The sequence below is a fragment of the Convolutriloba macropyga genome, chromosome 13 (genome assembly GCF_964194025.1).
Source record: "Convolutriloba macropyga chromosome 13, txConMacr16.3, whole genome shotgun sequence".
Taxonomy (NCBI): Eukaryota; Metazoa; Xenacoelomorpha; order Acoela; family Convolutidae; genus Convolutriloba; species Convolutriloba macropyga.
Window position 1 is genome coordinate 9007811 of NC_134480.1, and position 26396 is coordinate 9034206.

The following is a 26396-nucleotide window of genomic DNA, read 5'->3' on the forward strand; positions in this document are numbered from 1 at the left end:
CCTATCAGCTGATCATGAACGGATATATTGTCTCATCACGGCTGGTGTGTCAATTGTTCGATAAGAAGTGACTTTGAGCTAGAACATGATGATCCTTGGAACCAAAACTGCAAAATAAGAACGCTTCAGAACGACAGAAGGAAAACCGTAAAACGCAAAGCTCATTTTATGCATTTTGATGCATTACGTGTCGCGATTGCTTAGGTTAACCTCCTTGAAAATTAGGATCACTTGAGAATCAAAAATCTGAAAACCGGTCATTTCTAAATTGAAAATTTTCAACATTACAAAATCGTTGAATCGTTGACCAAAGCTTTAATCTGTAAAGGAACTATACTGAAGTATATAACCATACAACTTTCTAATATTTCAATTCCAGTGTCAAAATAATGGATAAAAACCTCAATATAATTGTGTGGGGTTCATTATATATGTTGTTGATTGTTGTTCGGGTTACTCCCGAGGCAGAGAGGGCCTCACAGTCCACTCTCACCCAGTTAAGAGGCGAGGGTAGTGGTGATGGCCATGTTTGGAGTTCTCTCTCAAAAAGAACAGGTAAGGCAGACCATATGTGGGACTTTTTGCCTTAAGGGTTATAGATTCAGGGCTACTTGTTTTTGCGCGCAAAGTAGACTTACCTAACTCTATACGGATCTATTCTGTCCCCCCCCCCCCCCCCAGTGTTTTCTATGACCCCCCAGTTACAAATTATATGTTGTTATATAGCACGTTACTATGTAAGAAAATAGCACGTGCGCCTGGGGGTCATAAAAGATATATGCTCACTAAGCTGGGTGGGGGGGGGGGGGGGGGGTTGCGAAACAGAAGAGATCCCTCTATGCGACTAACCTATTCCGAAAAACACTAAAAACGAACTTCAATTATAACGACAAGATATAAGAATATTGCCGTAGTCAATGGGTTACACATGCTATTTTAAATCAGGACACTGACTGAACTAAGGAAGCAGTCGCTATGTAATGGTTAAGTGACTCTGCTTGAAGTCACTGAGAACTTCTGGCGTTTATCGAGAACCGCGAAGCTGTTCGACATATTAAGTCAGAATTTCGAAGTGACTTCTGCAGAGTCACTTAACCATGCTTAAAACACGAAACGCGCACGTTTTAAAATGACGAAAGTCAACGAAATTCAACTTCTGGCTAAGTAGCAACTTCTGGCATTTTGACTTCTGGCACTGCAGACTTTCGGCATTTTAAAATGTGCACGCGAGTTTTTTAGGTAAAGTGATAAGTCTTTTCATTCTGTGGTTGACGGAGAAAACACAAAACGGAATTTTGTCTACCGCATCCATCCGAGGTCAGTTTGAGCTAGAAAAATTGTCAAAATTTTTGTGAATTTTTTTAGTAAAGCCGTAATAGGGTTGACTCGTGTTGTCAGTTAGTAGTCAGTCGTGCAATATACCAGTTAAAAAGTATTCTGGCTAGTGAGGTCGTATCCCTCCCAGTTCTCTCTCCCACTGTCTTTTGTTTACTGGACCGAACTTTATTGCATTTTTCGGTATATTTATGGGTTAACGGCTTACCTTCTGGTTAGCACCCAAATTAATTACCGTGAGATAATCAGCTCAAGAGAAGCTGAACTATCCAAGAATAGCTATTTTGATATATCAACATCGAACAGTGTAAAAAAAATGAAAAACAATTTCTAAAATTAAAACTAAAAGAGAAGAAAAGCGAAAGAATACAGAACAACAAAAACGAAAATGAAATTAGCTCTGAACGAAGACACAGGGCAAATTGAGTTTTGGAACATAGTTTCCGGTTGTGGGAGCAATGTCTTTTTTGATGAGATTTGTGTCTCGGATAATTGAGATACTTGAAACCAAAGTCCAAGGCATCATCGAGAGGAATGCAAAAGCACTCCAAGACCAGACGCGTGGTAACAGCTTTTGGATCAAGCTCCGCATTGCAATAATGGCCAGTCACGGTACCACAGATAAAATGCGTTGTCGTAAATGAATATGATTGCACCACCTTCAAAACATTGCGAGTCCTCGATTGGAAAAACATAAGAAAAGGGTTTGCCTGGCTCACTGGTACGACCGAATTTTATCCAGTTGGCTTTGCAATACTGCACTTCAAAGATTTACTAACATTTGTTTTTTGAGTTCACGTAGTAGAGAAGGGAGCTGATGTTGAGGAGAGCGTGACGTCTGATGGGGCGCTGAACGAACTTATAATTATTTATCGTTTGGTGCAATTTGGTTGTCTTAACTGGCAGGGTTCGCTCCTTACATCTACCAGAGTTGGATGAAAAAAACAAATTGTAGGTAAAAAGATTCGTAGTTCTGGTGCACGTTTTAGAGTGCTGCCTGAATGTAGTTTTGGGATAAAAATTATGCGAAAACAATTCCGTAAATTTGAGTCGACTGGAAAAAGAATGCATTCTATAATAAGGTCTCTGTCATGGCCTTCTTCAATGCATTCTTTATCGAGCTGTCTAGGGTTGCAAGGGAAAAATGTAGGGATGAGGGGATGAACTGCCAGATTGGCAAGGTGGTTTGTTCGTTCAGCAACATGAATCGTGCGTTCTGTGTTAATCTGTAAGTGTTTCAGAGAGGTCTTATGTTAGGAGAGTTTGGTCCAGCTGGAAGATGCAAAAATTTTCCGAAAAAATTCAAGGGGATTGACTCTCGGCATCCGTACTGAGCTGATTAGTCCCTGTGGCGGACTCAAGGAAATTCTAGCAAAAGAACAGAAGCTTTTCTTTCTTTTGTTTTACATAAACGATTCTGACGGCTAGTCCGTCCGGTTTGATTGTGTAGTTTGAAAGAAAGTGTCCTGTAAATTTTTAAAACTGTTTTGTAGAAGTTCGAATTTTCGATGTTATTGACTCAATTCGTTCTCAGAGTCAGAGTTTGCTCAAGAATTTGACTGCCTGCAGTCCTTTTTAGGAGAGTTAGATTGTGTTGTTGGTGCCTATTTTTGATGCATGCAAAATAATTGTCAAGAAACTTCTAGAACAAAAAAGCTGAATATGTGAACTAATGTAAATTTGGGTGTGAGATTACGAGGTGCGAGTCTTTTTAATATTGCCATTTATAGGATCACGCCAGTCAAGTCGGCAACCTATTAATTCTTTTCCGTTTAGAAAAAATGTAATTGGAATAATCTGAATACGGTTTTCTCAATCGAAAAAATAAGCTTGCTATTAAACATGCCTTGCCAGGTCTTAAAAAATTACGATGAAGTAATTACGATGCAGTAATGACTTTGCTACTCCAAATTTTGTTGCTACTCCAAAGATGTGCTTTTTGGTGTGTTGTTTTTCGCTGGATGTGAAAACTTTAAATTTATTTAGCACCCCATTTTTTCGAGGCATCAGGCAGTATGCGTAATCAATGGCTGCGTCAATTGTAACAAATTATTTGACTCGAGTCGTCCGTTCTATATGGTGCTCCTACAGACCAAGAGGAAAATTTTTGCTCTAGTAGTATATTAGATCCCTACAGAAACAGTGACTATTTGTTTGCGCAGAGGAGAAAAGAAACTGTTTTAAACTGAAGAAAAGAAATCACGTTATGGTTTCTAAGCCTTGCAAATGTGTTTCTGTTGCCGGCGGTTACAAATCAAACAAAGGGAATTTTAGTGATAAAATCATGAAACCTGTTTGCTTGAGATCTTTGTTTCAGTCATGGCAATTTTTCTGTTTTAATTGAGTTTGATTCATTTTTAGAACAACATTACTATTTGCATAGCGAATCAATAGCAGTAAATTGTACATTTCAATATTGATCTACCAATACAAACTGTTTTCTAAAAAAAGCTCTATTTTTCTGTATTTCAGACTAACAAAAAATTTTAAATTTAAATGATATAAAATAACCATTTGAAAGCGCTTTGCTGTACGGTGATATTAATTTTTTTATTAGGGACACTTAGATGTACATCTATAAACAATTTAAAGGGCTGGCTTCTAGTGAAATCTAGTCCCTCTTCGTTCTGAAAAAAATAGCCTGATAATGCGTCGCGTAATAAGATTTTTTCTCAAACAAATTTTCCCGTGGATTCCCTGAAAATTTAAATCCAGAGAGTGAGAGAGAGAGAGAGATAAAGATAGAGAAAGAGAGGGCCAAATTGCTGTCAAAGAAATTTTTTCAAAAGCAGTGGCCAACTTAATCAAACTAATTTTGGGTTGGCCACTGCTTTTACAGTGCTCGATCGGCTCCTAAATAACAGTGGCGATATGAACGATTTGCTGTGCAGTTTCCTAAAATAACTATGACTCCTGGTGTCTATATAGTATTCATTTTTAGTTTTGGAGATCAAGAATAAGTGTAATATTTGTGAGTAGGTACAACCATTCTTTTGTGCGTCAAAGACAAGAAATCAATATCAAAAAAATTATCAGGAAAAATTGTCCATCTTTGTAGAAATCCAACTCTAATTATAATTGGCTCGATTGCAGACTAAAATTTTTTGCTGCAGTGCAAACGCTTGGCAGGGGTTAAATTTAAATCAACTTCGTCGAGTTTTTTTTATTTGATTGCCATCGTTGATCTTCAGGAAAGCAAAATTATATTTAGGGGGCACATTGGTACTTATTTTTTGATTCTAGACGACCGGGTTCTCGTAGTGCTTCAGTTTTAATTGGGAACAAATTATGTGCCCGATAATTTAACATACCACTTATCAAGAATAAATTGATAAACCCTGTTTCAGTCACTATTTCAGTCACAGTAGTTTTTGTATTTTGAGAGACGAATGTGGTTGATTTTCAGAAAAACCTAACTATATGCATAGCGAGTCAATAACATCGAATTGTACAGTTTAATATAGATTTCCAAATACAAGCTGTTTTCTAAAAAAAAGTCTATAATTCTATATTTCAAACTAACAACAAATTTTAAAATTCAAACAATATCAAACAACCACGTAAAACAAGTGCTTTGCAGTACGTTGAAAACAATTTTTTTTACTAGGGACAGTTAGATACGTCTACAAACAACTTAAAGGGCTTGCTTCTTGTAAAATCTTATCCCTCTTCGTTCTGAACAAAAATGGCCTAATAATGCCTCGTGTAATAAGATTTCTAATGTAATACACATTCTTAAATTTGGTGATCAACCAAAAGTGCAATATTTGTGAGTAGGTACGAGCATCATTTTGTGCGTCGAAAAATTTCGGGAATTTTATCTGAAAAATTGTCCAGCGTTGTAGAAATCCAACTCCAGTCCTAATCGACTCGGTTTGAGACTAAAAGTTAATGGTGCAGTGCAAACGGTTACCAAGGGTTAAATTGATAACATTTTCGTTGGGCTTTTCTATTTGATCGCACTCGAGGATCTTCAAGAAAGTCAAATTCTAATTACGGGGTTCCTAATGGTGCATATTTTTTGTTTATTTTTTGTTTATAGACGAGCGAGTTTTCGTTTTGCGTCAGATTTGGTTGGAACTAATGATGTGCCCAAAAATTTAACATACAATTTTTAAGATCAAATCGATAAACCTTCTTTCATCCACTGTTTCAGCCTCAGAATTTTTTTATATGTTGAGAGTTGAATATGGTTCATTTTCAGATTAAAACAACTAGTCGCGCAGCCAGTCAATTGCATCAATACATTTTAAGGTCGATCTCGCTATAAAATTGGTTTTCTAAAAAATAGTTTCTTTCAGCCTAACAACAAATTTTTATTTTCAAACGGTATAACTTAAAAATTTAATATCAGTGCCTTTCTGTACAGTGATAATATTGATTTTATTAATATGGAAAGTTAGATGTACGTCTACAAACCTTTTAGAGGGCTTGCTTCTAGCAAAAAGAAACCGTTTTCGTTTTAACAAAAATGGCCTGATAACGCATCGCGTAATAGGGTTTATTCTCAAAAAATTTTCGAGAGGTATTCTGACCAATTTGAATTTTGAGAGTGAGATAGGGAAAGAGAGGGCCAATTTTGTCAAAGAAAAAATCATGCAAATGCCATAGACCACTTAATCAATCTCTCTGTGGAGCGGCAAGTGCTTTGACAGTGCTTGATCCGCTCCTATATAACGGTGACTTTAATAGAGTGATATGCGGTGCAATTTCTCAATGTAACTGTGATTCCTAGTGTCTCTGTTGTATACATTTTTAGTTTTTGGAGATAAACAATAAGTTTATTGTTCATGAGTATGTATAAACATCCTTGTGTGCTTGGACGACATGATATTCATTTCGAGGATTTTATCTGGAGCTCTGTAGAAATCCAAGTCTAGTCATCATCGGCTTGGTTGTAGATCAAATTTTTACGCTCCGATGCAAACAGTTGGCAAGGGTTAAAATGAAAACGTCTTCGTCCTGGTTTTCTAGGTGATTGCCATCCAGAATCAAGAAAGTCAAATTCTAATTATGGTGGTGATAATGGGCTTATTTTTCGTTTCTATGCGAGGGGGTTTTCTTCGTGCTTCAGTTTCGGTTGGGATAAAAAAGGGGTGCCCATTTTTTTTAACATTCCACTTATCAAAATCAAATCGATAACTCTTATCAAGAAAAATTTTGCGGCCAAAGTTTTCTCTGGCCTCAATGCGCCCATAAAGGGCAAAAGCGCGTATCTTTACAGCTTGGATTTTTAATAAAAAAGAACTTCGGGCGGTAGGATCTGCAAATCAGCGTTCGTTTTCCCAATATATGCCACTCCTGATGAGATTAAAATGATGCGTTGCTCAGGTGAGCAGTCATAGTGTCTTACAGTGAGATGTCGAACTCCTGAACTAGCATTGCGGATTCTATTTCTATAAGAGTAGGTTGTTCAACTGTTGCGGCAATTAACAAAAAAATTCTAATATATTAAGAGTACTGGAACCGCAGTGCAAATGCGTTAGACAATCATGAGTCAAAATTATGAAAAACAAAATATCCAACAGTGTTTTCGTTGCATCTGTCACATAAAATTTTTGTGAACAAACATGGAGACGGATTCGTTTACCCTAATTATAGGCTGTTTTGTAGATAAATTTATCTTTTCATACTGTGTTTCAAAGTTAATTGTTATCTTTGATTGTTTTAACCAGTCTTGAGCTCATTTTTTTTTCTAGAGAAGTGGTTTTTGTGATTTTGATTCCTTTTTATCCAATTAGGTAATTGTTCTCCGCTGTTTTGATCTCCGAAAAATGTTGGTGGGGATTTGAAAAGTGTGCGATCTCCTTCAGTTCTAGTGTAAGGTAGGTACGGGTTGTTTCAAGTTGATTTCCCAAACAATGGTACGTTTGCTGGTCTGAGTCAGGCGTTGGGGTGTTCCCTTAAAACTAAAAATTAAAGAAATTTGAAAGAAAAGAAGTAATCAGTTCACTATATTTAAACAACAAATCAATGGGTTTTGTTCTTGATATTAAGAGTATTTTTACGCGTTGTTCATACCTTTCAGTTATCTTAAACAGATTGTAAGCTATTTCACATATTGTGGGAGAACTAAATGATTACTTAGAGAACCTGTTGTCTAATGTTTATGAAAAAATATAATTTAAACTATTATTTTAGGGTGTTTCGATTAGTGTAAAAACAGTGTAAACCGGTTGTGGCAAACCTGATTTTTGCCTGTTTTTGAAAAAAACTTTTTGGGCAAACCTTTGGGCCTAAATTGTAGTGCGCTCCGCAGAGCAGTTAATAGTGAAGTTTCTAGCGGCAAAACTGGGTTTTGTTTCAAACAAGCTGCAAAGGGAACTACACTTTGTGAGTTTTTTGGTAGGCTGGTTGTGATGATAGCGGAGGGCCATTTTTGCAATGAACTGGAGGAGAGTTTTCAATTGGACGTTGTCTATCTGCAAGCTGGGGAGGAGTATTGACGGACTAAAGATATTCGTCTGTTTTTTTTTGCTTTTCTAATAAACAGTTACCGGTGAATTTTTTAGAGTTTTTTGTTTTGAGTTTTTGATGTGCTGGGGTGTGTACTGTGAGGAAAGTCAGGGAACGCAGCTGTGAATAGCAATCGGGTCCACCAAAGTTACAATAACATAATTTTTATTGGTCCACTGAGGAGACGTCTAAAACTAAGAAGAATTGGATGTGGTATACTCACACGGATCTCTGCAGAGGCAGTCTGTAATAGGCTGTCAAGGTATTGACAGATTAGATCGAGAAAATCAGAAGAAAAATTTCACAGCTCAGTGCTAGTATAATTCTCCAAATAAAACAATGAAAAAAATATTGTTGGTTAAGGGAACTTGTTTGATTCGTCTCCTGTTTTGTATTTTCCATGACTTCTGGAGGGCAAAATATATTTATATAGCGAAAACAGGAGTTGAAGCTTGTACACTAAAAAGTGAGAGAAAGAAATAAGTTTCTGTGAAGCAATAAAATGAGCACAAAAATTGTGTCACTACGTTCACTATCCTTTTGTGTTATATAGGAGTATAGAGCAATGGTAGCCCTATCTGCTTCTTTCCCACCAATTTAGAAAAACGTTTTGAGTGTTCTGATAAAAACTTTTAAAAGTTTTTTCTCTGTTCAGTTTTCATTTTCACAAAAAATTTGTGAGTAGCAATCCACCAATTGCTGATAAAGTCTTCTCATAAAATTTTGTTTACCTTTCTCTTCTTCAGTGTCCATTTGCACTAGAAAAAAGCAAATTTACGACATTAAAGTAAACTGATTCTCTGAAACTGAGAAATACAAAGCAATTCAGCTTAAAATGAAACTACAGAACTTAGCGTCTAAACCAGGGATACCGGAAAAAGTGGTAGACGTAAAGCATTCCCATATGTGCTGTTCCAAAAAACTGATTTTCTGCATAGGATATTATTTAACACACAAATTCTTTTGGGAGTTTGGCACGCTGAAATTTTTTGAGCCAATGATTTTTTAGCAAAACTTTTTGCTGTTTTTTCCATCTTTCTTAAATTAGGAGATCACAGTATTTCTCCAGTGGCCTGCTGAAAACATCAAAATCGTTAAAAGTAAAAAAAGTAAGAAAATTAAGACAAATTAGTAGGATACTCTAAAACTTTTGTAATATTTTGTGAATTTTATTTCGAAACATCACTATCAAAACTTTGATGTCTGTGATATCTTGCCAGTAGAATTTCCATAGTACATATCTGAAATTTAATGATGATTATGAAAAACATTTAAGGAGACTTTCGAAAGAAAGATTTTCCCCAGGTTGAGTTTTCAAACCAAATGCTTTCTTCTGAACATTTTTTTCTTACGATTGAAGTTCAGATTTTTCATCAGGAGACGCTTTGACCAGGTCATTGCAAAGTCATATTAAACAGATCATAGCAAAATAATGAATACAATGAGACAACATTTGCATTTCTATGCAAAATTTTTAACCATCGAAATGTCCATAATCATCTTTTTATAGCATTTTATGGTAAGTACGGCACCATAAAAGTTAAATACAGTACAGAATTTTCATGCACAGAAACAATGTTTTCGAACAGCAGGTGGTATTTTGGACGTTTTGTCAACCAAACTCAGAAATCTTTAAGTTTTCTTAAAATCCATATATGGCGTGTTATGATTGCTTACTTTTATGGTGGTCAACCCACGAATGAAATCAGCTAGTTCTGAAATCGCATTGATGCTGCCCGTTCCTATTATAGTAGTCATGTTTTCTGTACTTCTATAAGTGACATTATACACTTGCGCCGCGAATTTTGCGCAAAAATAACGGGGGAAAAGTGTAAAGAGTTAAATATTAAAAAAATTACACCCCTGTTTCTCCGTTTAATTAAGGGTGGAAAAGTGTAATTATATAAGTGTAATTTAAAAAGAGTGGAAGGGATGGGGATTGATCCCTGCATATTTCCCCTATCCAATATGTTGCTTTCACTTTGGGCATTAACCACTGCGCCAACTGATACTTGCCTTCGAAGTTTCAATTTGTTGATAATGACAATTGTGTAAGAGTGTAATTTTTAATTAGTCCACCCTAAACTACACTCTTTGCAAAGAGTGTAAAAAGAGTGCAGATAAGAGTGTAGAAACGGTGTAATTTCTCAAAATTATACTCTTACACTCTTTTGCCCTATAAATAGGAAGGGAATACGCATTACACCCTAATCCCCGCTAATTAGGGGTGAATTAAGGGTGAAAACTCGGCCCGGGCGCTGATTGTGTTACAGATGGGTTCCTGTGTGACGAAGGGAAACGCAAGCTGCCCTTCAACTACGTTTGCGAAGGGGAGTTCGATTGCTTAGATAAGACAGACGAAGCCCCAGAATTATGCGAAAGTTAGTCACTCTCGGTTTCCATTGTTGTTTGCACTCTAAATATTGGACAGGTAAGAAAGTCAGGCAAACAGGTAAATTTGCCTCCCTACTCCATAAATCCCCGGTACCAGTCGAGGACTGATAGGGAAAAAATGCAAGAAATGCGCGGAATTTGAGCGGAATAAAAAATGCAAGAAATGCGCGGAATTTGAGCGGAATAAAAAATGCAAGAAATGAGTGGAGTTTTAGCGGAAGAAAAAAACGCTAATTAATAGCCCTTGAGACTTCAAAAAAGCAGAAATGTGCCGGGAAGCCTATCATATAGAGCCTAGAAACCAATTTTATCCTATGCAAAAAAACTAATACTTTTAAATTTTGATTATAATATGCTATATGTTCTTTGTTTCATCCGTTCAATGCTTAGATTTTCTGTTCCACTCAAATTCCACTCATTCCTTGATTTTTTCCGCTCAAATTCCGCTCAGTTCTTTCATCTTTTTGAACGATTACGCTCATTCCAGTCATCTCTTGCATTTTTTGAGCGGAACTTCAGCGGACACCTCGACTAGGGTATGTTCGATAGATAAATTACTTGAATTAAAACTTATGCATAGTTACATTATATTTAGACAAATATATTGAAGAAAATATAAATTCAAAATGTATATATGGTAACAAGCAACTTTATCAATACAATATATGTTGAATTGAACCTATTTTATAATTTTGATTATATATATATATATATATATATATTATATATATACATATATATATATATATATATATATATATATATATACTTCATTTCAATAGATGTTTTTTAAAAGATGATCATTTTTTCCTTTTAATTGTCTTTATGAGTCTTGTCATTGTGTTCTGTTTTTGTAATTGCAGAAATGAAGATTTCTGCTCTTTCTGTACGATGACTTCTTAAAATGAACTAAATATTCAAACATTCTTGCCTTAGTCTTGATAATTTGTTTCATTTATTTTTTCATTATCGTTTTCTGAATAAGCAATATAAAATTTTTCCGCTCGAGAAAGAAAAACCGAAGAAAAAAAGAAAAACCTTCAGCTGAACTTTGATTAGGTATTTGACGGTTTTGATTCAAGTTGAAGTCCCTTTTAGACCCATCTAAGATTTGCGTTCCTCAATGAAGGAAAATTTGGAAATTGCTTTTAATAACACAATTCATTAGCAACAAACTGGGAGAATTTTTACCTTCGAGAACAATACTGGAAAAAGGCTTAGAATTTTTTGGAAAAAAACTTTTAACGCACATCTAAACAAAGCACAAATACTTTTTTTTCTCAAATCCAAATTTCTCAAATTTTTGTTAGCTCTGATTGTAACTCAAACTAAATACACGTTCTATTACTTTTCACAATGACCGATCAGAAAATTTGCTTCATGTTTTTCTCAATTGTGCTAAAAGCAATCATTTATTCCCAAAATGAATTTTTCAATGACCATATTCTCTCGATATGCTTTCTCGCTGTTCAATTTATTTATAAACTATCTGTTAGTCACAACCAATTACTGGTTATTAAATGTTTCGGTGAAGAAATGATGAAAAAGTTCCAAATGATGAAAAATATAAATTGCACTGCAAGTAAAGTTCAAGTTTTTCGGAAGGACTCATTTAATTTTAATTGAGTGAAAATCCTTAGTTTTCTATCAGAGTTTTCCCTCAGAGAAATGAATTTTTTTCGCTTACTCTCTTTGCGAAAAGGAAACTCCATCTTGGAACTATCTTCATAATATCTTAAAACTCGCGATGATATTTCTCATCAAGATCGAATGTGGTTCAGAATTAAGTTCTACGATAGGTTGCAATTGGAGTGAGCGTCTGGTCGTCCAAATTTGTGATGCAATGCGAGATTCGGTTTTAATGAGCTTCGTTAAAAGAAAAGAACTGAAAAAATATTTACATCGACAGCTTCATTAAAAAAAACTGAAAGAATATTTTCGGAAAGAATTTTTGAAGGACCGAAAAGTAACTGATATGAAAGATGACATTGAGAGCATTAGATTTTAATTTTTATTTTAAATCTTCATGATGTACATATAAAATTGTGAGAACTTTTTTTGCTCGCATTTTAGGCCATTTTTTTACCATTTTAGGCCATTTTAGGCCATTTTAGGCCATTTTAGGCCATTTTAGGCAATTTTAGACCATTATGAAAGGTCAAATTTTTAGTTAAGTAATTTAATGATTTTATAATTTTACATAATGTTATATTCTTAACTTTACATTGCCTCTTTTGCCATTTGCTTTTTATTCTTATGTGTACCAGAGGAAATTAACAATGTTCTTTTTTTAATATCTTTTTTTATGAGCTGCAGTGGCTCGATGTGTTGAGAAGTGTTGTTGAGAAGTACAAATTACTCCTGACTTAAGAACAACAGAATTAAATTTGGCAATTTTTATGCAAGGCTGAACTGCAATGGGAATCGGTTTTTGGAAGTACGCTCGGGACGGTGTCATGCAAAACTGAGCTGCAAGTAGTTGGAGCTGAAAAAGTTTTTTAAGAGTTAACAGCTAAAATTTTTAAAAAAGTTCTTCAAAGTCGAAGCAAGGCTGGTAGACAAGAAACAGAGTTTGAAGACTTTTGAGAAACCGACCCGAGGCGAAAGTTATGAAGTCAAACAGGGCGGGCGGTAATTATCTACAATGAGACTATTTTTGGAGAAAATTAAAGACTAATCAACAAAAATGGTTCTTAAGTCCCCTTATTCCCATAATACCACCCCCCACGCCCTACCCCCCAACAAAATTATAACCCACCTCACACGAAACTATACCCCCTATTATAGCCAGAAGGTCAGCACTCCAGTAGCCATAAACTTCAAGGAAAACTCCTTCGGTCATATGTTCCTTTTGGGTTCGGTTTTTTCCGAAACTGCAGTTTTATCTAAACTTGCATTACTGGCTAATGAGAACATCCTATTTCATAGATTTCATTCACCACCGTCTGGAATAGCGGATTTGCAGCCATTAGAGAGTTAAACTGGAATAATTTGTGTGTTTCAGGGATAGAAAAAGCAAAAGCGAAGCCGTTGCAGTAGACAATCGTATGCCGGAGTAGAAGTGACCGTGACTTGACAATCAGTGCAATAATAAATGAGTGAACTAAGTCAGTGCAGGTGATAGGGATCTAATGCACTTCAGCGGAAAAGAACCAATGATGTGTTTTAACGTTTGTTTATGGTCAATATGTGTGATGACATAACTGCAATTAATCTCGACATCATTGCAATTAAAATGCTTTTAAGTTTCTTCTTTTTCATCTTCATTTCCTGCCCGGGTCGAGGTTTTTTGGGGTGAATTTTTGTAAGAAATTTGGTGAATGCGGTGAAATTTTGTAAGAAATGCAGTGATTGCTGTGTATGCGGTGAAAAAAAAACATTTCACCGCATTTCTTACAAAAATTCACCGCATCAAGTTTTGTGGTAAATTTTTGTAAGAAATGCAGTGAATGCGGTGAAAATACTAATTCCCCGAATCTCGCCGCATTTCTTACAAAAATTGCATTTTTTACAACAATTTACATTAGGTTATTCTCTCTCAACTTTCTAACATGTTAGAAAGTTTAGAGAAAATAACCTAATGGAAATTGTGCATACGATGAGCTTGGCATAGCACGATAAAACGCTCTACTTGTTCAACGTATACTTGGCCAGAGAAAAGAAGCCTTGAGGAGCAAGAAAAAACATGAGAATGGGTTATAAGAGGATGGGTTAACCAAGGTGTAATGTTCAGAACACTCGGCTTGCAAGTAAGAGACGCTGGGTTAAAGCCAGAACTGGCACGTGCCTAACTTTCAGGATAATTCAGTACTGAATCAGTAAATTTTTCAGAAATGATTCAGTACTGATTCAAAGACTGTTCATGTCGCATTTTGCTATTCTCTGATTCAGGCTCTGATTCAGCCTCCGAATCAGACTTTGATTTTTTCTCTGATTCAGACTCCGAATCAGACTCTAATTTTTGTCTGAATTATATTAAAGTCGTAATATTTTCGCATTAGTTTCGCCTGCTTAGACCCTCTAACTTTTCCTGATTTTCAACTTCAGCTATGGAGTTTTTATAAAAGGCTGCATTGTTTTCAAAACTTATTATGACATCATCAATATCGTAAGAGAAAAAAAAACGAAATACGAAAAACAACAATAACAACATAGTCCCTCAGAAAAAAAACAAACAAAGAGTTGAAGAGGAAGGGAAATATTCAAATTGATTTAAGTCAAGAAAAAAGCGGGAGAGAATCCCTAGTCAAGGAGTCCAGAGCCCAGCACAAAAAATCCAGAGATAATTTGAATGAGTGGAATTTGACTGGAATGAGCTTAATCGTTGCCAAAAGATGCAAGAAATTATCGGAATTTGACCGGACAGAAAAAGTAAGCAATGCACAGATGAAACAATGAATATAAAACATATTATAAATAAAGGGTATTTATTTTTCCGTACAATAATATAGCTTTCTAGGTTCTATAAGATACTTTTCTAGGCCCTATAAGATAGGTTTCTAGGCTTTGTAAGATAAGTTTCTAGGCTCTATAAGATAGTTTTCTGGGCTCTATAAGATAATTTTCTAGGATCGCTAAGATAGGTTTCTAGGCTTTATAAGATACGTTTCTAGGCTCTATAAGATACTTTTCTAAGCTCTATAAGATACGTTTCTAGGTTTTATAAGATAAGATCTTAGGCTCTATAAGATAGTTTTCTGGGCTCTATAAGATGCTTTTCTAGGCTCTATAAGATAGTTTTCTAGGCTCTGTAAGATACTTTTCTAGGCTCTATTGAATATGTTTTTACACTCTAAAAGATAGGTTTCAAGGTTCTTTTGCACTTTTCCTGAGCCTCAAGGACTGTTAATTAGCGTTTCTTTTTTTTCCGCTCAAATTCCACTCACATTTTGTTTTTTTTTATTCCGCTTTAATTCCGCTCAATCCATTATATTTAACTGGCCAGTTTGGTAATAGATAACAACTTTTTTGTAAGTGACTGAAAATGGCCGATTAAGCAATTTGATAACATAGTTGTCTCTTTTTCTTTTTGTACCTTTTAAAGAGCAGAAATTCTCTCATCTATCAAAGAGAATGTGTTCAATTTAAAAAAATTTCAGTACTTTCATCTGTTCTGCTTTTGTAGCTCAATTTACTTTTTTTTATCAGAAGAAATACTCGTTTACTTAAAACACTCACATGCACATTTTAAAATGCCGAAAGTCTGCAGTGCCAGAAGTCAAAATGCCAGAAGTTGCTACTTATCCAGAAGTTGAATTTCGTTGACTTTCGTCATTTTAAAACGTGTGCGTCTCGTGTTTTAAGCATGGTTAAGTGACTCTGCTGAAGTGACTTTTGAAATTCTGGCTTTATATCTCGAACAGCTTCCCGGTGCTCCATAAACGCCAGAAGTTCTCAGTTATTTCAAGCTGACTCACTTAACCACTACCTCAGTTCTTTGATGTAAATTTAGCCGCAGTTCTTGGATGGATTATTATGAGTTTAAGTTTTTCCTAATTTAAATTTCCTACTCAATTGATGCCAGATCAAGAGTTGAAATAGTGCGACCAAAAAGTTCGGTCCAGACCGTGTATTTATCGTCTGGGAGGGGGTACCCCCCCCCGACAAAAAAATTGTCGAATCATATTTCGACCACCTCACCTCAGAAACCAACTAGCAAATAACATGGTGGGGGAGATCAATTGTGCGCCGATAGCAAACAAACGAATAGATCTCTGCATCGCTGCATAGAAAAAAATGTAGTCGCGCTTGTGCCATACGGCCAATGCACTTAACATGCATAAAAGTAGTTCATCACACAAAATGTCCTGAACAAAACTCTAATATTGCAACAGGCAGTTGTAAAATTCAGTGAAAGGTAATGTAAATTGAGCAAAATAGTGATTTGTTAAAAAACAGTAATATATAACTTTTTCATACCATCAAAATCAGTACAGTTGAATCTTTCAGAGTAAATAGCAGTCCATCATAAAATGTATTGTTTTGTTTTTTTCGAGAGTGGAAACAATGAATCTACAAAATGATAACAATAACATGACAAACAACGACAAAATATGCCAAATTTTTTGAAATTGGAGCATAAAATGTTGCAAAAATGTCAAACATTTTTGCAAAGTTCATCTTTTCCTTTATCAATAATCATTCTTTGCCATTGTCGATAGAAATTGAAGTGCATTTTCTAGGTATCTGGTTTGTTCACATTTTTAATTAGATTGAAAGAAATGTAAAAGAGAGAGGAGCTTCTCGGCAAAGAACTTGCAAAACCGTGCAAAAAAAACACATCGTCATGCAAAAACTCAAGCGTGCAGGAAACAACAATTGGTACAAAATTTTCCAAAATGAGTCTAAAATTGTCAAAAAGTTTTCCTTGTTCTGAGATGAAATCATTTCTTCTGACTATCAATTCTTCGAAAATCAAACTTGAAGCACTCTTTCCGTAGCAATCGTTAGTACTATTCTATTTTTTAAAGAAGAACAATTCGAAAAACTCAATTGATATTATCTTACAAGATGGAAATCCAACTGCGTTATCATTTATTTTGAACTATAAATCAGATTTTTACAAGAGTTTGAGAATTTTTATTTAATGAATAAACTAAAATAAAAAAATTATGGTCAATTAATTCAAGTTTAATTTTTTTGGCAAGAAGTTAGTTCCAAGTTCTTTTATATCATGTTGTCTATATTCACGAAAAATTTGAATACTGTATAGTTGAAGGCAAAAGAAGAAAGATTTTCCTTTTTCTATCGTTTACGTTAAAAATCAATGAAAAAAATATGAAATTTTGAATTTTTTAATTTGAAAAGACGACGTTTACGATATCAATCATTTCACATTGGTTGATTTCTGTAAAATTACATTACATGGGTCAATCAGATTTAGATCATTTGAAGAAAGTATGTATAAAAAGTAGAAAAATGGAGTGGAGGTGTTTAAAAAAAACAAAAGTTTTTCTGGTGTTACCAAATTCCTATTGCTAGTCTATTCAACTATCAATCAAGAATTGATAACGAAGTGCAACACTATATTCTAGAAATCATATATATATATATATATATATATATTTATATATATATATATATGCGATCATCATGGAACCAAAGCCACTACAAAATAATTTTCGCAAAAGAAAATAGTCAAAAAAGGTGCAGTTTTCTACAAAACACAATCAATTCAATCTCAAAAATGACGGCTGTGAAAAAGTGCAATAAAAATGTGATCTTCTCAAAACTTTTGATATAATATCACTTTTTTGTTATCACATGAAATTTTACAAATTAAATTAACGAACGCCAGTTTTAAAAATAATAATATTTGTAATTTAGTCAAAAATATTCTGACTAATGGACGTCAGTGTCTCACAGTCGACAATGTGCAATCGAAGTGGCTTGAGCGCAAGCAAGGAATACCTCAAAGCTTTTTCCTTAAATCCTAAGCTTCTTCAAGCTTTTTCTGTTAAGTAATCAGAAAAAGAACTCCGCTAAAGGGTGCAAATGATTTTGTCCTCCAGTGTTAGCAAAAATGGGCTAACTGATTAACAAGAAAGACTGATTTTAGAAGCTGTTATATTTCAATTCATCAATCAACGCTTAATTCAGCTTAATTTGAGTTTCTATCTTTCTGCAAGCTACAAAGTAACCGAACTGTGTCCAAAGATGTATTAAATTGAACGGTAATTTGATTTAAAACGAAAGGAATGCAAACAGTTGGGAACCATTTCAATCTTAAATCTCCTCTTTCAACTAATGTTCAACTAAAAAATTACCAACCTTTGCATTATCAAAAAAGCATTGACTCAAATAAACCTCGACTCCTAATATCATTCTTAAAAGTTCCACACAAAGATTCTTAAATGTTCCCAATGATTATCTCACATATTGAGTTCATGGCATTGTTAATGAACAGCTAGTTGTCTTAATTAGTGCTATTGATAGAAAACAAGAAAAAATGGACAACTAGAACAGGCTTTTTGTTATCTTTTTTGAATCGACAAGAGTCCTATGAATTAAAAAACAGTGTTCGGGAAAAAAAGCTTTGTAACAAATACAATTTGTTACTGTCTTCATCAATGTGTTTGGGGAAGAATCTGTTTTTAAGTCAGTGGTCTACATCTTACATCGGTAAATTTCCCTCTAAACCCGTGAAAAATTGGAAAAAAATAGAGCACCAATATTTATCTGTTTTTCTGCCTATCTGAGTTTTTAATTCTTTTGCAAAGGTCTAGAGAGTAACTGGAATTTTCTATTGAACTGTCTTTTGTGGTTTCCGAGAAAAATGAAATTCTTGAATACTAAATAACCAAATCGCCAACAACCGAATTGGTCAAAAAATACGAAGGGGCAAAAAATCATTGGTTTTTTCTCAGACAGGCAATCCCCCATGTTTACTTGGCAACAGCTGGGTATATATGGGTCAAATTTAAATTTATCGGAAAAAATTCTGATTTTGTCCTTTCTGGAGAAAAATGCTCCAAAATTGTGGCAAATGTGTCTGCTACTTGATGACCAAACACTATATAAAAATAATCAAGGTGGTGAAAAAAGAACAACAAGTCATCCAAAATCATGATCTTGAAGTTTTCGCGATTAACATGATTTTCTACGACTCGTTCATGAGAGCAAAGTGTTCTAATTTTGATGTTGGAATTGTTGATGTGTTTAACAGAAATTATGGAAAAAAAAAGAATTTCAGAAATTGTTCAATTATCATTTTTTCAATGATCCTATTGTAATTTGTACATTATGTTCACTTTTAATTTACCATAATTTTGAAATAATATTAAATTTTTTGAAACTGAGACCGTTTATAAGGTTTCCAATGAAGTATAGCCAGCCACATTTATTTACAAAAAAAATTCATTGGATATTTTTTTCAGTATATTTTTAACAAAAAATCTTAGTTTTCTGAAAATTGATCAATTATTGAAATTCATTATCCACTTCTGGTTGTGGATAATAGCTCTCTGTACCACCAAATAAAAGGACTTGATTACAAATATGTTACATACAAGAAACAAAAAAATTTTCCTAAAAATTTTGTATTTTTTGTTTTCAGTTTCTTAACATCTTAAATTAAAATTTTCTTTCCTTTCCACAGCTATTAGTGTTAATTTAGACACGATCCGTATTTTAAAAACATTGTTAGTTTTATAAAGATTTATCAGAATCTAAAGGAGCAAATTTAAGAAAATTGTTTAAATTCGGACCTTCTCAACTCACAAAAAAAAGAACAACAAGTCATCCGAAATCATGATCTTGAAGTTTTCTCAATTAACATGAATTTCTACGACTTGTTCATAAGAGCCAAGTCGTCTAATTTTGGAATTGTTGACGTGTTTAACAGAAACTGTGGAAAAAAATACTTCAGAAATTGTTCAATTATCATTTGTTCAATGATACGATTGTCATTTTTACATTATGGTCACTTTTAATTTACCATAATTTTGAAATAATATTAAAATGTCTGAAACTGAGAGCATTCAGAGGGTCTCCAATAAAGTATAACCCGCCACATTTTTTTTACAAAAAAAACTCATTGGATATTTTTTTTTCAGTATATTTTTAACGAAAAATTTTAGTTTTCTGAAAATTGATGAATTATTGAAATTCATTATCCACCTATGATTGTGGATAATAACTCTCTGTCCACCCAAATTAAAAAGGACTTGATTACAAATATATTACATACAAGAAACAAAAAAAATTTTCTGAAAATTATGTATTTTTATTGTTTTCAGTTTTTTAACATCTTAAGTTAAAAATTTCGTTCCTTTTCACAGTTATTTGTGTTAATTTAGAAACGATCCGTATTTTGAAAACATTGTTAGTTTCATAAAGATTTATCAGAATCTAAAGGAGCAAATTTAAGAAAATTGTTTAAATTCGGACCTTCTCAGCTCACAAAAAAATCCGTGATCAATGTAAGACGAAAGTGATGCAAAGTTTTTGTTCTAAGAAACAATTGTCTGCTGTGTTTTCAAAATTTTTTTAATTTATGTTTATGTCTTGTTTTTAAAACCGTTAACTTTATTTGAAGGAGAACTTTTTTCATTTTGAGACACTTTCCAATAAAAACAATCTGTCGACATTTTTGTTTGTTGTTGTTTCGCTCTTCTTCTTAACTTAATTTGCGAAAAATCTGCACTTTTTTAAAAGGAAAAAGATAGTAAAGATCCCCAACGCATCCATGGCCGAGTTGTCAATGACTTAAACGCTAAATTAGATACGAAAATTGCAGCAAATCATCTATTTTGTCAACGCTAGTTATCACTTATCAGCATTAATTTGTCAATTTTTCTCGGGCTTATAGTTATTCGCCTCTCTTTACCTTGCTAAAAAAGCATGTCAAAGATTAAGTTTAAGTACCTCATATTGGGGGCAGGATAAAAAAGATATTCAAAATTAAGAAAAAAAAGAATTAACCATCATTTTGTCAGAGGCTCTGATCCATCAGACTTTAGAAGATAACAGTGACCCTCTCCTCTATCAATGGCAACCATCAGAGTGGAAGTCGTGCCAATAGTCAACTCACAAACAATGCCGAAACTCCAGACCGTGACAATTTTTTAATATGCAATAGGTTCAGAAGGCAGCGATCGTTTTACAGTCGGACTCCGGGATCAATTGATGATCAGAAAAGACTCAGCTCGAAGTCACGGCAGGAAACCCTCGAGGTGAGGAACCATTTTTGATTTAGAAAATGGTTTTAAAAAATTGCAGTTGTGTCAATCAAACGGTGTGCACTCAAAATTTGACCCTTGGCTAGATTTAAATATACTGCCGAGAAAACTATACATATTCTTTAATCTTGAATTTTTGAGCTCTAGGAAAAGTCCTCCTCTTTTCAGACTGAAGACGAACCAGAACATTAATATTCGGAGCGTTTCTATTTTAAGAAATTTTTTTGAGAAACTTGCTGACTTTTTTGGGAAACATTTTCTTGATTTTTAAGAAAAAACAAGAAAATATGGCAAAAAACTCAGCTCCCAAAATCATCTTGTAAAATTCTACAAAACTTATTGCTACTAGGATGCATTGCTAATAAATAGCTTATTGCGTTACGCTGCAATGCTAATAAAATTGCTGATTGCCTAAACTAGTGCTATCTCTCAAAAAGAGATGAAATACGTAAATAAAACAGGTTTTCTTAATCAATGAGTAGTCCACAAGGGTCCTAAGCGTTAAAATTAGGTTCTGGAGTAAGGGTTCTTGTTGGAATAAAAGTTTTGTTCTCTTCATCAAAATATTTGGAAGTGATCTTCTTTCAATTCAGTGGTCTACACCTTCCATCAACATTGTTCCTTCTAAATCTGTGAACTAATGAAGTTAAATTTGAGCACCATTACTCATGTTTTTCTAGCTTTTTCATTATTCATTCTGCTGCAGTGGCATTGAACTTACTGCATTCCTTTTGAGGAACGCAAAAAATGCATTATTTTGATTGAACACCAAATTCTCCAATATCATGATTTTTAAATTGTTCTCAGAAACCATAAATTTTCTCAACTGTTTCATAAGAGCTCAGCTGTCTGGCATAATAAATAATGGCGTGCTTAAAAAGCAAATTATAAAAGAATTTTTTATCACTGAAAGCTGAAAAAAATCAAATTGTTATTTGACCATGGTTGGGAAGTAACAACAAATTGTCTTCATCTTTTTTGTCCATGAGGTCTCCAATGAACTATAACCATCCTTATTTTTTTTAAGAAAAAAAGAATACATTGAGTATTTTTTCAGGAAATAAAGCTCACTTTCAAATTGTTTGTCAAAACTTTTTATTTTTAGAAAATTTTTGGATTATAGATGTTCAAAAAGTTCAATTTCCACCTTTAGTTGTGAAAACTGATCTTTCGTCCCCTCTTATGTCAACAAAGAGTCGTCTGTGAAAATCAGATGAAGGAATCAAAAAATTTTTTTGCAAGAAAGTTATGATTTTTTGTCATTTTCTTTTACCCTTTAAGTTCAAAATTTTTATCTGCTGAATGATTTTGGACAATTTAGAAAAAATTATAAACGAAATTCTTTCAAGTCTTATCAGGATCTTAAAGATAAAGTTTTATTGTTCAAAAAATGTTTTCAAAACGGACATTTTTCTTGAGGCTTGTATGTTGGGCCTGCACAACCTAACCTAATGTTCATAAATCTGACAAAATCTTTGGCGTGAAAACAATTGCGACTTTCAATGTTGCCAAAATGTTACTTAAAAAAATGCTGAAAACAGAATAGGCGAAATAATTAAATGCAGTGGGAGAAAAGTCAAGAAGCGTTTTTTATAATTTGACGATTAGTTGGAATTGTTGTCAAAAAGAAACGCAAAATTTTACTGGAGTTGTGTCAATCAAAAAACCAAGAGAATTGAAAACGTCCCTTGTCTGCCAAAGAGAACGGTAGTTCGACAGAAACAGACAAAAAGAAGTGCCTGAGAGTTCTTTTGCTTCAGTTTTCACGAACAGGCTAGTGGAGTAGACGTAATACCAGCAATATTTCTAAATTTGTGTAGGCTCTTAAAAATGAACTACTGTGGACATTTTCATATGTTGGGCTACCATCAGACTCGAAAAGGGCCAACATTTTATTACTATATAGGGATTTGTCCAAAAAATATGTCAACAATTACCGACCAGTTAGTCTAACGACAATATATTGCAAAGTATTGGAGAAGTTTGTGCGACGCCACTTAATGAAACACATAAACGTAATAAATAATCAGCAACAGAGAATTTGGTTTTATGCACGGACAATCATCTACCAGCAGACAGTCGCAATTGATGGAGGAAGAGAAGTCGATGTCATTCACTTCTGAAAAGCATGCGACACTGATTTGAAGTTTCCTATGGATCCACAAAGAATCTTCCTCTATAATTGAACAAAATTGAGAAACGGACTACGCAAGTTTTGTTCCTAGTGCCGCATTTGTATATCCTCTACATCAACTCATTTCCGCGAACCACCTCCTCACAGCGGTATCTTTTGGCCAAAGACGCTTAAGTTTTCGACAAATCGATATATCAGAAGACACGCAAAATGATATGGATAAACTATCAGAGAGATTAGAAGAGCTTGTTGAAGTTTTACACAAAAAAGTGGGTGTATATAATATCAATCTTGTCGAAACCTTTGTACATATATATATATATATATATATATATATATATATATATATAAGTATATATATACAAATATATATATATATATATATATATATATATATATATTGGATAAAAAAAGAGCTCAAAACTGTAGTTTCGGCAAAAGATTTTGGAGTAATTGCAGACTGTTAACTGTGTTCGGAGAAGCACATTCTAACGAAAAATAAGAAAGCTAATGCAGTCCTGGCACTCATCAAAAGGTTATTTAAGAGATTGACTTCGCAATTGTTTGTTAGGCCCTATACATCTGTGGTACGATCTCATCTTGAATTTGCAGCAGAAGTTTGGAACCATAGTTGAAAGAGAAAAATAATATATGAACAAAAAAATTTAATAGAAAAAGTCCAAGGGGGGCAAGCAGGCTTGCACGATGGATTGGTTCACTTAGATATTAGGAAATGCTGAGGAGCCTGATTTTCCTACTATGAAATTTAGACAAAGGAGAGGTAGACTGAATCAAATCTTCATGGTCCTAAAATTGGATAGATACCGACCCGGGCCGAGGTGTCAACGCTAAAAAACGCAAAATTATGTAAGATTGGCGTTGAATGCGTTGAATTTATGTAAGATCTACGCCTCAGCGTAGATCTTACATAAATTCAACGCATTCAACGCTAATCTTACATAATTTTGCGTTAATTTTTGGCGTAGATCTTACATATTTAGCGTTGAATTTCAGAGTAGATCTTACATATTTAGCGTTGAATTTAGCGTTGATCTTACATAAATTCAAAAAATTCAACCCTAATCTTACATAATTTTGCGTTGAATTTTGGCGTAGACCTTACAAATTTAGCGTTGAATTTTAGCGTTGATCTTACATAAATTCAACGCAATCAAGGCTAATCTTACATAATTTTGGGTTGATATTAGCGTAGATCTTACATATTTAGCGTTGAATTTTAGCGTTGATCTTACATAAATTCAACGCATTCAACGCTAATCTTACATAATTTTGCGTTGAATTTTGGCGTCGATCCTACATATTTACAGTTGATTTTTAGCTTTGATCTTACATAAATTCAACGCATTCAACGCTTATCTTACATAAGTGTGCGTTGAATTTTGGCGTAGATCTTACATATTTGGCGTTGAATTTTAGCGTAGATCTTTCATAAATTCAACGCATTCAACGCTAATCTTACATAACTTTGCGTTGAATTTTGGCGTCGATCTTACATATTTACTGTTGATTTTTAGCTTTGATCTTACATAAATTCAACGCATTCAACGCTTATCTTACATAATTGTGCGTTGAATTTTGGCGTAGATCTTACATATTTAGCGTTGACTTTTAGCGTAGATCTTTCATATTTAGCGTTGAATTTAGCGTTGATCTTACATAAATTCAACGCATTCAACGCTAAGCTTTCCATTCCATTTCAGACCACTTTACGATTTCAAAAGATTTTCAAGTTTTTTGTCGAAAAGTCAATTTTTTCACTGTTTCGGCCCCTATACTTCACAGGTGAGAAACATGAGGTCAGAAAAAAATCAATTTTTAGTGCTCTTTTCTAGTGCAACGTCCAATTCAGACCGTTTTACTATTTCAAAATTTTCAAGTTTTTTCAAAAAATAATTTTTTTTACTGTTTCGACCCCCTATACTGCACTGGTCTGAAAACTGAAGTCAGAAAAAAAATCACTTTTTAGTGCTCTTTTATAGTGCAAAATCCTTTTCAGACCATTTTACGATTTCAGAACTTTTTCAAAATTTTTTTCAAAAAAATCACTTTTTTTCACTGTTTCGAACCCTATATTGCAAAGGTGAGAAACATGAGGTTAGAAAAAAATCGTTTTTAGTGCTCTTTTATAGTGCAAAATCCAATTGAGAACATGTTATGATTTTAGTTTTTTCAAGTTTATTTTTCAAAAAAATAATTTTTTTACTGTTTTGACCCCCTATACTGCACAGGTCTGAAAAAGGAAGTCAGAAAAGAAAACACTTTTTAGTGCTCTTTTATAGTGCAAAATCCTTTTCAGACCATTTTACGATTTCAGAACTTTTTCAAGTTTATTTTTCAAAAAATCAATTTTTTCCCTATACTGCAAAAGTAAGAAACATGAGATCAGAAAAAAAGTCATTTTTGTGTTCTTTTACAGTGCAAAATCCAATTGAGACCATGTTATGAATTTAAAGTTTTGAAGTTTATTTTTCAAAAAATTAATTTTTTTTACTGTTTCGACCCCCTATACTGCACAGGTGAGAAAAATGAAGTCAGAAAAAAATAACTTTTGAGTGCTCTCTTACGGTGCAGAAACCATTTCAGACCATTTTAGGAATTCAAATTTTTTTCAAAACCTTTTAAAAAAATTTAAATTTTTCCCAGTACGCTTCACACAGTAAATGCGTTGAATATGCTATTTAAATACTACGCAAAATCAACGCAAAATATGTAAGATCTACGCTAAATTCAGCGCAAAATATGTAAGATCTACGCTTTTTAATAATTGCGGCTCCTAAGAAAACCAAGGTACTGTGGCACAATGGTAGAAGAGGCGACAAGCAAACAGGAGGTCAGCAGTTCGAGTCCCATACGCAACTGGAGTTTAATAGTTCAAGTTGACGCTTTGATTTTTTGTATGATCAACGCTAATTTCAACGCAAAAATATGTAAGATCTGCGCTAATTTCAACGCTAATTATGTGAGATCTACGCTAAACTCAACGCTAAATATGTAAGATCTACGCTAACTTCAACGCTAAATATGTAAGATCAGCGGCAACTAGCGTTGACAAGTCGGAAAGTTCACCGCAATTCTCTTACATAATTTTGCGTTGAATGCGTTCAATTTTTGTCTTCAAATTCAAAGCAGAATTATGTAAGAAAATTGCGGTAAATGTTCCGACTTGTCAACGGTAGTTACCGCTGATCTTACATAATTTTGGCCAAATTCCTCGGCACGGGGAAGATTTTAATAATTTTAGAGACATCAGAAAGAAGCACCAACTGTTAATAACAAAGCCCAGAATTCAAATGAGGAAAAAAACTCTTACAGTGGAAGCTCCAAAATAATGGAATGATCTACCAAAAGAAGTCACCAGAAGCAGCAGTGTGCACATT

The 26396-nt window shown here is 33.9% G+C and overlaps 2 protein-coding genes across 2 annotated transcripts in view; both read left to right on the top strand.

Annotated features, from left to right (window-relative positions):
• LOC142351948 (retinoic acid receptor RXR-gamma-like) overlaps positions 1 to 26396 on the top strand; it is a 124460-nt gene that overhangs the window by 69778 nt on the left and 28286 nt on the right. The gene's annotated exons all lie outside the window — the stretch shown is intronic.
• LOC142352009 (uncharacterized) lies at positions 248 to 13434 on the top strand. The gene is made up of 3 exons (XM_075404334.1): positions 248 to 555; positions 10065 to 10172; positions 13190 to 13434. Exons 1-3 carry the CDS (start codon positions 390 to 392, stop codon positions 13222 to 13224), a joined length of 309 nt encoding a protein of 102 aa, XP_075260449.1. The 5' UTR covers positions 248 to 389; the 3' UTR covers positions 13225 to 13434.

Bases quoted from the DNA above. Each gene is read 5' to 3' on its own strand.
- LOC142352009 (XM_075404334.1), top strand. From the start codon at position 390: ATGGATAAAAACCTCAATATAATTGTGTGGGGTTCATTATATATGTTG. The intron at 556-10,064 runs GTAAGGCAGACC...ATTGTGTTACAG, and splicing joins TTCTCTCTCAAAAAGAACAG to ATGGGTTCCTGTGTGACGAA. The intron at 10,173-13,189 runs GTTAGTCACTCT...TGTGTGTTTCAG, and splicing joins AGCCCCAGAATTATGCGAAA to GGATAGAAAAAGCAAAAGCG.